Source organism: Pleurodeles waltl, chromosome 11 (genome assembly GCF_031143425.1).
Source record: "Pleurodeles waltl isolate 20211129_DDA chromosome 11, aPleWal1.hap1.20221129, whole genome shotgun sequence".
NCBI lineage: Eukaryota > Metazoa > Chordata > Amphibia > Caudata > Salamandridae > Pleurodeles > Pleurodeles waltl.
In genome coordinates this window covers 806,577,038-806,590,314 of record NC_090450.1, presented here as the reverse complement: position 1 = coordinate 806,590,314, position 13,277 = coordinate 806,577,038, and the positions used below count along the sequence as shown (strand labels likewise).

The 13,277-nt window shown below is 41.2% G+C and overlaps 1 protein-coding gene and 1 non-coding gene across 2 annotated transcripts in view; both read left to right on the top strand.

The window, feature by feature from the left end:
- AP1B1 (adaptor related protein complex 1 subunit beta 1) overlaps positions 1-13,277 on the top strand; it is a 335,180-nt gene that overhangs the window by 191,212 nt on the left and 130,691 nt on the right. The window contains exon 16 of the mRNA XM_069214578.1: positions 1,841-1,986. Coding sequence (XP_069070679.1) covers positions 1,841-1,986 — 146 coding nt within the window. The remainder of the gene's footprint in view (positions 1-1,840; positions 1,987-13,277) is intronic.
- Positions 9,095-9,191, top strand: LOC138266781 (small nucleolar RNA SNORD125). The gene has a single exon (XR_011199701.1). It is a non-coding gene; the product is annotated as a small nucleolar RNA SNORD125 (small nucleolar RNA).

The window sequence follows — 13,277 nt, the reverse complement described above, 5'->3', positions numbered from 1 at the left end:
TTTTTACAATAGAAAACAAGGACTTTTATTTAAGATTTATATAACTCAGTGCTCCAGTTCTTCACCTTTGTGCTCTCTGTCATAAATCTGATTCCAGCACTGCTCATTATCAGGACCTGCTATCTGTCGCCTGAAGATAATATTGTAAAATAAACACAGCCTTTCCTTAACTTTAAAAGAAAAATTTTACCCTGTGCTTTTAAAAAAATTAACTCAAGGCTGTGAACTACTCTGAAGGTGTCTTCGGGCTACTATATCTCCCATTTTGATTACCTCCCTCACAGATGGTTTGTTTCCATCTTTTAGCAAACTGGGGAAAGTTATCTCCCTTGCCAGAAATGGCCCAGTAATCCTCTCCAATGATAGACCAGTTTCCAGCCTAAATTGCCATAGACTATTCAGAACGGCATTTACCTGTAATTTGAGAGACATGTCTTTCTGCTGAGGGCTTGAGTTACTCGTAGCAGTGACTTATTGTGCCTTTTGTTCCAGGACTGGTACTGTGCCAATGAGGGGCAACTTTGGTTTCTTGTTCAAATGAAACCTCATGTGCTGGCAAATCAACATTATTCTGCCAAAAACCATCCACTATAGTGTGAATAATCTGATTTATGCCATAGTTCCAGTTCAGAACTATATGGTTGTGCTAGGTGAACATCTTCAAGTCAGAAGCCCTTCAAATTGTTTTAGATCCAGTTGCAGCATTAGTGAAAGTGGATTACTCCACTCTGCTTCAGAGATGCAACCAGCATATCAGGATGTTGGGCAAGTACTGACTTCAACAGAATAGTTTCTTTCAGAACACGCACAGTGCATTCAAATGGGTTCGTGTAAATCAGTCACCAAGAAGATGAAGAGAATGTTCCCCCAAGACTCATTCATTTTCCCATTATCTGTAAAAGTCAAATAGCCACTGTACAATAGGTGGGGTCAAAAAACATAATGTCATTGCAATTTATCAGATTTATTTTTATCTTTTTCAAAGTTATTTTTCTGATAGTAAAAAAATGTTATACACCAATATTTGTGTGTTTCAAATAACTATAGATTCAGTGTACAATAAACTGACCACAAGGTGATCCTTAACAATTTCTTCTGTGTCAGATTTTAGCCACTATATTAATAACACAATACAGCCACAATAAAGGGATCACAAGTGTGACACTTCATAATTTTTCGTGTCCTATAAATTTATCCACTACATTGACACAATGCAGCCAACACTTGTTTTGCAACTCCCAAAATTGCAGCTTCTTCAGAGTTTAATGGTTGATGTAGAAAGAAACAGAAATTCACAATTAGAACTCAAAACAGAACAAAACAAACATTCCAAAATAAACATGTACCATGTGACCTGAAACATATGATATAGAAAAAAAAACTTCCTAAAAATTATTAAATCTTATAACAGACTGATATACATGATCACACTCGATAAGCAGGGAATATTGGGATTCAAAAGGTTACCGACATGAATACATTCCCAGAAAATCCATAGCAAAAATTAGTAGAATGAATTAAAGACGTGTATATATTACATATATTGTGAGGATGATTTGAAGAGTTCTCCGCCAATCATCTAAATTGTCTGTTCTTAATCCCGGGTTATTGCACATAAAGAGGACTTGTTATATTCTGATGCTATACACTTTGAGACAACTTGAGGATTTCCTAGTTGTTTGTTGTGCTTTTCCCTGACCCTTAGATCGGTTGCTATATTTTTCTTTTCTTCCATTAATCCTCCCTTAGCTATATTGCGAGTGGGCTGAAGCTGCAGTTGTGCTGTTTAGTGTTATACAAATGAAATAAATATTTGTGTTCTTATCTCAATGTTCATTAGGTGTGGCTGCCAGCCATGAAGGCAAAGGGGCTGGAGATCTCTGGTACATTTGCTCGCCGCATGGGAATTATACAGATGGACCTGCTGTTGACAAACAAGGCTTTGCAAGTCATGAGCGATTTTGCCATACAGTTTAATCGGAACAGGTATAGTGCTGCAGCTTGATGTGAGTGAGTGAGAGGTGTGTGAGCTAAAACCGAGCAATTGGTGAGGTGTTCACAGCATGATCTACAAGGATTGTCTTGCTACTGGAGCCTCTGTGCTCTTCTGCTGTAAATGTATGCAATTGTATTGTACTTTTTCTTTTTTTTTTTTATTCACCTTGCAAGTTTTTATTGTCTCCTCTTCCTCCAGTCAACATTCATCTTGATCACTGATACCCTTGAGCGTGCTTTTGATTTAAACAATACAACATTTTAGGTTGCTTTAATTCTATCTTTATTATAGAAGCAATGTGGATTTCAGAATTCAATTAACAAAAAGCTTAGACATAAACTATACTTATACATATTCTGTAGCTTACTGACTATCAAACCGTAAGTAACAGCTTCCTCTTATAAATAACTGATAATGAAATTACTCAGTGTTCATCTATCTCTGTTTCCATGTCTTGCTTCTATGTCCCAGGTGTACATATTCACTTCTCAAAATGCCCACATATAGCCTACATCCGAATGCCCTGTGATAATCACGATTATACTGTTTTCCTATCTGAACTGCGTTGAAATGTATTTTACATCTTTACTGTGAGCAGGTCCTCAGTTGTTTGATTATTTGTTTATTTTAGAAAGCCACACTGTGTTGCATGCAACTGATTATCTGCTTCTCAATTAATGGATGGTATTTAATATTCATAAATACAGAGTTATCTGCTCAAAAGGAAGCCTGGGGGACTTTTATATTGCATGCTGAGTTCAGCAGGGTCTGTGCTTGGGTGGAAACAGAAGAGAGAAAGTAACAGAAGATTTCAAAGGGCTTAAACAAGTTTGGAGAGGCCATATAGTAGTGGTAGCTCAGAAGCATATATGATCATTGAAGAGGCCACTCAGACTCTGGGAGAGCCTATAAGGTAGGTTATATAAATATATGTTCGATGGCATGTGTAGCTGCAGATACACATGCTGTGCACATCCCGCCATCTGGTGTTGGGCTCAGAGCGTTACAAGTTGTTTTTCTTCGAAGAAGTCTTTTCGAGTCACGAGACCGAGGGACTCCTCCCATTTCGACTCCATTGCGCATGGGCGTCGACTCCATCTTAGATTGTTTTTTTTCCGCCATCGGGTTCGGACGTGTTCCTTTTCGCTCCGTGTTTCGGGTCGGAAAGTTAGTTAAAATCTCGGAAAAAACGTCGGTATTGTTTGCGTTCGGTATCGGGTTAGTTACAATAGATCGACACCGAATTTAGAAGAGTTCCGGTGGCCCTTCGGGGTTTTTTCGATCCCCCGTCGGGCCTGGTCGGCCCGGCCACGTGTGAATTCAAGGCTGATGGAACGGACCCCATTCCGCTTCTGCCCAAAATGCCAAAACAAGTATCCGTATACGGATCAGCATCTGGTCTGTAACTTGTGCTTGTCCCCAGAGCACAAGGAAGATACTTGTGAGGCCTGTCGAGCGTTTCGGTCCAGAAAGACGTTAAGAGACCGAAGAGCCAGAAGACTGCAGATGGCGTCGACGCCGACAGAACAAGAGCGTTTCGAGGAAGAAGAGGAAGCTTTCTCTATCCACGAATCAGACTCTGAAGAGCTCGAGGCCGAAGAAACGCTGAAAACCGTGAGTAAGACGTCGAAACATAAGACTCACGAGAAGTCATCAAGAGCCCAGGGGATGCCACCGCCAACAGGCCATGGCTTAACCCAAAAAAGCGGTGACCGAGCCAAGGCACCGAAAAAGGGCACGCTGGTGTCGAAGTCATCCGACTCCGGTCGAGATACCGCCACACAGCAATCTCGGACCCAAGACATCGGCTCTGAGAAATTTCGGCACCGTGACAGCGGCACCGAACAAATTCGGCACCGAGACACCACCACGCCGAAAATTACAAAGGTTTCTTCAGAGCCTAAAAAGACCTCCGAAAAAGTTTCGGTTCCGAAACATCCAGCCTCTGAGCCGAGAACAGGTTCCTATACAGAGGAACAAGGATTAGCCTCACAAATGTAAAAACATAGATTTGGAGAGGAACTTCAAGCTGTAGAGCCAGACTATACTCAAAGGAGGCTCCACATTCATCAAGACACAGGGATGATAACCACCCTTCCTCCAATTAAAACAAAAAGAAAACTTGCCTTTCACGAAAAGGACAAGGAGCCACAGGCAAAGGTGGCAAAGAAAACAACTCCACCACCTTCTCCACCACCATCAGTGCACACATCACCAGTAGCAACTCCTCCACTGATGCACTCCCCGACTCATACTGCCATGAGTCAAGATGATCCCGATGCATGGGACCTTTACGATGCTCCAGTATCGGACAACAGCCCAGACTCGTACCCTACCAGGCCGTCCCCTCCTGAGGACAGTACATCTTACACACAGGTGATCGCAAGGGCAGCTGCTTTCCAGAACGTCACCTTGCGTTCAGAACCAATTGAGGATGACTTCTTGTTTAACACGCTAACCTCCACTCATAGCCATTACCAAAGACTACCTATGCTCCCAGGAATGCTAAAACATTCAAAACAAATCTTTCAGGATCCTGTTAAAGGCCGAGCCATAACTCCAAGGGTGGAGAAAAAGTACAAGCCACCGCCAGCAGATCCTGTTTATATTACAACGCAGTTAACTCCAGACTCAGTAGTTGTCGGGGCAGCTCGTAAGAGAGCAAACTCTCATACCTCGGGACACGCACCACCTCCAGACAAAGAGAGTCGCAAATTTGATGCTGCGGGCAAAAGGGTTGCAGCACAAGCAGCAAACCAATGGCGCATTGCCAATTCACAAGCGCTTTTGGCAAGATATGACAGAGCTCACTGGGATGAGATGCAACATTTGATAGAACACTTACCCAAGGAGTTCCAAAAAAGAGCACAACAAGTGGTGGAAGAAGGACAAAGTATCTCTAATAATCAGATACGGTCTTCAATGGATGCAGCAGATACGGCTGCAAGGACAGTAAATACTGCAATAACAATAAGAAGGCACGCATGGCTCCGCACGTCGGGTTTCAAGCCGGAAATTCAACAAGCCGTGCTAAATATGCCATTTAATGAACAGCAGTTGTTTGGGCCGGAAGTCGACACTGCTATTGAGAAACTCAAGAAAGACACTGATACGGCAAAAGCCATGGGCGCACTCTACTCTCCGCAGAGCAGAGGCACCTTTCGCAAAACACCTTTTAGGGGAGGGTTTCGAGGACAACCTACAGAAACCACAACATCACAAACAAGGCCCACTTACCAAAGCCAATATCAGCGGGGAAGTTTTCGGGGGCAATATAGAGGGGGACAATTCCAAAGAAGTAGAGGAAAATTCCAAAGCCCCAAAAGTCCTCAAAATAAGCAGTGACTCACAAGTCACACATCCCCATCACATAACACCTGTGGGGGGAAGATTAAGCCAATTTTACAAACATTGGGAGGAGATAACAACAGATACTTGGGTACTAGCAATTATCCAGCATGGTTATTGCATAGAATTTCGCGAATTCCCTCCAACAGTCCCACCGAAAACACACAGTATGTCGAAACAACATATAAATCTTCTAGGATTAGAAGTTCAAGCATTGCTCCAAAAAGAAGCAATAGAATTAGTACCAAAACAAGAACTAAACGAAGGAGTTTACTCACTGTACTTTCTGATACCCAAAAAAGACAAAACTCTAAGACCTATACTAGATCTCAGAATATTAAATACATACATCAAATCAGACCATTTTCACATGGTTACATTACAAGAAGTAATCCCACTGCTCAAACAACAAGACTACATGACAGCACTGGATCTAAAGGATGCATATTTCCATATACCAATACATCCTTCACACAGGAAGTACCTAAGGTTTGTATTCCAAGGGATACATTACCAATTCAAAGTGTTGCCATTCGGAATAACAACTGCGCCAAGAGTTTTTACAAAATGTCTAGCAGTAGTAGCTGCACATATCAGAAGGCAGCAAATACATGTGTTCCCGTACCTAGACTATTGGTTAATCAAAACCAACACGCAAAAACAGTGTTCACAACACACAAATTACGTCATAGAAACCCTACACAAACTAGGTTTCTCAATCAATTACTCAAAGTCACACCTTCTGCCATGTCAAACACAGCAATACTTAGGAGCAACAATCAACACAGTAAAAGGAATTGCCACTCCAAGTCCACAAAGAGTCCAAACATTCCAAAAGATACAGGTCAAATTAGTAATGAAACTCCTAGGCATGATGTCCTGATGCATAGCCATCGTCCCAAACGCAAGGTTGCACATGCAGCCCTTACAACAGTGCCTAGCATCACAGTGGTCACAGGCACAGGGTCAACTTCTAGATCTGGTGTTGATAGACCGCCAAACATACATCTCGCTTCAATGGTGGAACAGTATAAATTTAAACCAAGGGCAGCCTTTTCAAGACCCAGTGCCACAATACGTAATAACGACAGATGCATCCATGACAGGGTGGGGAGCACACCTCAATCAGCACAGCATCCAAGGACAATGGGACATTCAGCAAAAACAGTTTCATATAAACCACTTAGAACTGTTAGCGGTATTTCTAGCTCTGAAAGCATTTCAACCCATAATAACCCACAAATACACTCTTGTCAAAACAGACAACATGACAACAATGTATTACCTAAACAAACAGGGAGGAACACACTCGACACAGTTGTGTCTCCTAACACAAAAAATATGGCATTGGGCGATTCACAACCACATTCGCCTAATAGCACAATTTATTCCAGGGATTCAGAATCAGTTAGCAGACAATCTCTCTCGGGATCACCAACAGATCCACGAATGGGAAATTCACCCCCAAATACTGAACACTTACTTCAGAATGTGGGGAACGCCACAAATAGATCTATTTGCAACAAAAGAAAACTCAAAATGCCAAAACTTCGCATCCAGGTACCCACAACATCAGTCTCAGGGCAATGCACTATGGATGAACTGGTCAGGGATATTTGCGTACGCTTTTCCCCCTCTCCCACTTCTTCCATATCTAGTAAACAAGTTGAGTCAAAACAAACTCAAACTCATACTAATAGCACCAACATGGGCAAGGCAACCTTGGTACACAACACTACTAGACCTTTCAGTAGTACCTCATATCAAACTGCCAAACAGACCAGATCTGTTAACACAACACAAACAACAGATCAGACATCCAAATCCAGCATCGCTGAATCTAGCAATTTAGCTCCTGAAATCCTAGAATTCGGGCACTTAGACCTCACACAAGAATGTATGGAGGTCATAAAACAAGCTAGAAAACCTACCACTAGACACTGCTATGCATATAAGTGGAAAAGATTTGTTTATTACTGCCATAATAATCAAATTCAACCTTTCCACGCATCTGCAAAAGAAATAGTAGGATACTTACTACAATTGCAAAAATCGAAACTAGCTTTCTCTTCCATTAAAATACATTTTACGGCAATTTCAGCTTACCTGCAAATTACGCACTCAACTTCATTATTTAGGATACCAGTTATAAAAGCGTTTATGGAAGGCCTAAAGAGAATTATACCACCAAGAACACCACCGGTTCCTTCATGGAACCTCAACATTGTCTTAACACGACTCATGGGTCCACCTTTTGAGCCCATGCACTCTTGTGAAATGCAATACTTAACGTGGAAAGTTGCATTTTTAATTGCCATCACATCTCTAAGAAGAGTGAGTGAAATTCAAGCATTTACCATTCAAGAACCATTTATTCAAATACACAAAAATAAAGTTGTTCTACGGACCAATCCTAAATTTTTACCAAAAGTAATCTCACCGTTCCACTTGAATCAAACGGTAGAATTACCAGTGTTCTTCCCACAGCCAGATTCTGTAGCTGAAAGAGCACTACATACATTAGACATCAAAAGAACACTAATGTACTACATTGACAGAACAAAACTAATTCGAAAGACAAAACAACTATTTATCGCCTTTCAAAAACCTCATACAGGAAATCCAATTTCAAAAGAAGGCATTGCTAGATGGATAGTTAAGTGCATTCAAACATGCTATCTTAAAGCTAAAAGAGAACTGCCTGTTACACCAAAGGCACACTCAACCAGAAAGAAAGGTGCTACCATGGCCTTTCTAGGAAATATTCCAATGAACGAAATATGTAAGGCAGCAACATGGTCTACGCCTCATACATTTACCAAGCACTACTGTGTAGATGTGTTAACTGCACAACAAGCAACAGTAGGTCAAGCTGTACTAAGAACATTATTTCAAACTACTTCAACTCCTACAGGCTGAACCACCGCTTTTGGGGAGATAACTGCTTATTAGTCTATGCACAGCATGTGTATCTGCAGCTACACATGCCATAGAACGGAAAATGTCACTTACCCAGTGTACATCTGTTCGTGGCATTAGTCACTGCAGATTCACATGCGCCCACCCGCCTCCCCGGGAGCCTGTAGCCGTTCAGAAGTAGATCTTAAACATTTGTAAATATATTACTTTAAACTTCATTATGTACAGACGCATTCACTCCATTGCATGGGCACTATTACTAGCATACACAACTCCTACCTCACCCTCTGCGGGGAAAACAATCTAAGATGGAGTCGACGCCCATGCGCAATGGAGTCGAAATGGGAGGAGTCCCTCGGTCTCGTGACTCGAAAAGACTTCTTCGAAGAAAAACAACTTGTAACACTCCGAGCCCAACACCAGATGGCGGGATGTGCACAGCATGTGAATCTGCAGCGACTAATGCCACGAACAGATGTACACTGGGTAAGTGACATTTTCCATATATATATATATATATATATATATATATAAGAGCCGGGCTATGCGCCCAAGTCACTAGGAAAGTGGAAATCTACATTTTGAGTGCGAAATGGCCCAACTTGAGTGCTTGGAAGGATTCATGTGGGTCCAGAAACTTCCTAGAGAGTTACAGGCCACTAGTAAGTCTTTGGCTACAGGGCTTATTTGGGTGATTGTTGAGACCTGGAGAGGAAGCCAATGGAAGACAGAGAAGACGACACTGGAAATCAAAAGAATGTATTTAGGAAGTTGCAGTGTCAGACGGTTTTCATAGAGATTGAGATGTGGATATAATCAAACAACTTACAAAATGGAAGCAGTTTCACATGATGAGTCTTCTCCCTGAGGTACTCTTGTGATGATCAACCTGAGTCTCTAAGAAGTTGACTGATGAGACTACTTCCTGAGTTGTATGGTATTCTCCTTAAACATTAAGATTCTCAATCTGTTTCAGTTTTAAAGGTTGTTGTATGAACAAGGTTTAACCTGGGATTAACGTTTATTTCCTTTTTCAGACTTGATATTGAAGATCAAGTGGTTTGGGTGTTTCCTGGTATGAACGAAAGTTTTTTACATTTTTTAGTGCAAAAGGTATTGGTTTTTAGCTTACTGCTTCTCTGCCGCAGGCTGGTGGAAATACCTGCCCTGCATGAGGGACCAGAATTGGCTTCTCAAAAGATATGGCATGTTAACTTTTTTGCTCATTGAGCTGTTTATGCATACCTTCTCTTGTGCACTATACCCAACACCCTACCCTTGCGTTACCAACCCTCAAAGCCTATCACCTATCACTTATCAATAGTATGAAAGAAAGAGCTTTTAGCACTCCCCCTTTTTTGTCATTGACTCCTATTCTGGTGTCTCCCTTCCTTGTAGGGGCATTTTACTGTCGGTCCTTGATTCTTCACTGTCTTTTTTTTTTTTTATAAAACTACACGTCTCCTTTCACGTATGCTGCTGAAGACCAACTTCATGTAAAGTAGTCAGTGCTGTGGTTTCTTCTTAGAAGCTTGTGTATTGTGTTAATGGAATTTCCATTCAGTAAGGTCAGATCCTTTCTTTGTGGGAATCCAGTAAATATCTCCTGTTCATTTCAAAGATAGGGCCAGTGTGCAGGAGACTATAAACTTCCTCAATGTACACTGCCAGGCACATTTGAGTTATTCAAGACTGAATGCAAGCCTGGGGTACTGCTGTAAATGTGGTCATCGACCTTTCTGGGGACCCTCAATCACCCTTTCAGGTTGTAAAACCTCTAGGCACAATATTTTACGTGTACCTCTTGGGGATCAATTGCTCTGATGTACATCAGCCTTCTAGAACCGTATCCACTGAGGAGGTTGATAGCCCCTAGTCTAAAGCCCTGTGACTGGAGTATGAGCCTCATATGGGGCCCTTTAGCATCAGTGTTGTCATGGTGCTATGCAGCTGTATTGAAAGACCTGAAAAAATCCAAACTTTGTGTTGGGGCATTCAAATTGCACCATAAAATCAAACATGAAATCCGTTAAGTTTCATTAATACTGCTTGGGTGCATCACAAGAAACACAAAAACCAGATCAAAGAGAAAGGCAAAAAGAAAAGCTCGGCTCTTTGCTAATGCTGGTGTTTCTTATATTTCGCGCTCATTAGTATTGGAAGGTGAATCTCACCACCAAATTGGCTTTAGGGAGCATCAGAGGAGGTAACACAGATTCACTGCTGGAGTTTGCCTAGCACTGGGCTGAATCTGGCATTATCTCCACTAAGACTTGCTCTGATGATGGCATTCAGGCCAGAACCAGGGAACAAATCTGCTCTCTGGAATACCTTCCTTTCATGAGAAAGGGGCGCCTGAAGCCATTTTGTTCCTTGGGTTTCATCCTGGATTTGTCCTTGTAAGAATCAGCCTGCTTCAAACATTTGCTGGTCGAAGGCGAGCTGAAGTGGGAACTATTGCAGGATCTGAATCTGGATCAGCGATGGCCGCAACTTTCATCTCGGTCTCACGCAATAAGAGCTGTACCCCACCCAACTCCTCCATAACCTTAGCATGCATGAGTCTGCCCTTCTTGCTTGACCAGAAGTCATGTTTGAGGCGCAAGCATTGTGCGGGACTGAGGGCTACATAAGCCCATGACAGAATCAGCATAGTTTAAATACTGAATTTTTCATGAGGAGTATCCTGCGGAGAATATTGAAACAGCTAACATTTTTGTAGGAAATGTTTTGAGGCAAACAATTCCAGGTCTGTTTCAAACACATGGAAAGTGACCGTAATCGGTTCACAGTGTATAGTTGCCTGAATAATAGATCTTCTAAGGTCTATATAAAGAGCGGAAAGAAATTTATGCAACACTTTCAAATTGGCAAAACAAATAGCTGTAGTTTTAATGTCCTGAAGTTTTAAATTTAAACTTTGATAAAAAATAAAAAAGGAACCAATTATTATTATTTTTTTTTAACCATTTCCATTGAAATTGAGGAGGACCCATATTGTCAAGTCACAAAGAATTAGATCAGATATCGATTTTCCTCTTTCTACTAGAACATCAGTTTTACTAGCATTCAGCGATACTACTTAGGCAGGGTCTAAATTGCTTGTCACTTGTCTCAAGTTTGCCTTCCAAAAAACTATCAATTTTGCATTGTCACTGTAGCTGTACAAATCAAGCTCAAACAGATGAATATGCCTAAAGGTTGACTGTAGGCATTAAAGTAGGGCTTCAGAAGGAGCTCTGTGGGACACTGAATGTGATCTCATTGATAGAATATTCAAAAGTTCCCAGTGAAACCAATTGAGATTTGTCGAGCAGAAAGAAATGAAACCAGTCTAGAACACTGCCTTCCAATTCCACCTTCCTCAAGCTACAAAGGTGGGATGGGTAAAAGACAGTGTCAGTCTGCTGAAAGGTGAGGATGTACCAGAAAAGCTGTCTAACCTTTATCTAAGGCCATTGAGAGGTCATCCAGTCCAAATAATTACATAGTTGACTATCGATGTCTGCGATCTGAAAAGCTTGTGCTCTAAATGTCACAATCCAAAAAATGACCCTTTGCAGAGATAGGTAAGCTTGTGGCTCAGTCAGTTGTGGTCTCAGATTTTTTTTTTTTTTAAAGAAAGGTAGAGTTACAACTCCCCCTCCGTCCTCAGTTTTGGACTGGGAAGCACAGGACTGAGAAAATCAATTATATATATAAAAAAAAAAACGACTTAAATGTTTCCATTGCCCTTGGACAGATCAAGTTCTTGATGGTATTGCTTTGTGACAATTCACTAAATTGAATAACATTGATGTCTGATATTCCTCCTTCTGGAAATTACTGAGGGCTTGGTGTTCTGGAGTTCTTAAAGCATGCAGCAACTTTGAATTAATAAAGAAATGGGGACTACAGCAAGAAGTTTGCTAAGTTCAGCTTTTTTGTGCAGTAATGCCTCATTTTTGGCCTCATATCCGTTCTGACACACAGGACAAAATATTTAACCCACCCTTTCATAACAATTTTATTGTCACCTACAACTCTATGGAAAATGTAAAACATGATAGTTACAACCACGTCCCTTAGCTTGTTTACTATAGCATATCTACTTAGGTACTTAGAAACCCTTTCAAGTCATTAAAGCTTTCACAGCTGGACATATTAAAACTGAAACAGGCTTCTGATTTTAACACAGCTTCAAAAAGGCAAGACTTTGACACAAGCAAGATGTTGCAGGTCCATCCACCATCCTGCTTAGGCAGCCAGAAAAATATATCTATGAATACTTTCTGTCAATGAAGGATCATTCGTACTTAGTAGACGGTCATCCTTCCCATTCTCATAACCAGTGGGTTTCCATCTCACAGGATCAATGGGTTGAAAACTAATCCTGGATCTGTTCCCTGAACCTGCCTGCAGATCAAGTCTTCCCATTCTGCTCCTCCAAAATATAAATAGATCTTCTCCAAAGTTGAGTTGCTTACGGAGATTTACAATCTTGTTTCAGGAACATTTGCATTGATTCTACAAGGTTCTGGGCTCTGATATTAGATGTTTCTTGTCTCCAAAAATTAGAGGGCAAGACGTAGATTCTGCACATACTTGAAGCAAAGAGCGTTCCCATGGTGGACACACTCCTCAGGGAAACATTAACTTAGTACTAGAGCAATTGTGCTGGGAAAAAGGCTAGCAGTTTTAGACCTGCAGGATGCCTTTCACAAAATGGCATCAACAAGAAATCATGGTCAACCCTTGTCAGAAACTCAAGTTCATTTGTAAACTGTTTGGTCTTTTATGAAAAATGGCTTATCAATAGAAAGTTGAATTTCTACAACAAAGGTCTCTGACTTCACTAAGCTAACAGAGATGTTTAAATGATGATTTCAGAGTGGGCCTTAAGGTTGATCTTCTCTCCAGAAAATGAGCCATACAATACCATCTGGGTAGACATTGGAAGCCGCTTGGAGTAATACAGTAGAAGAAGATCATCATTTTAGAACAAAAAGCATGAGAACCCCGTTTTTGTGGTGAC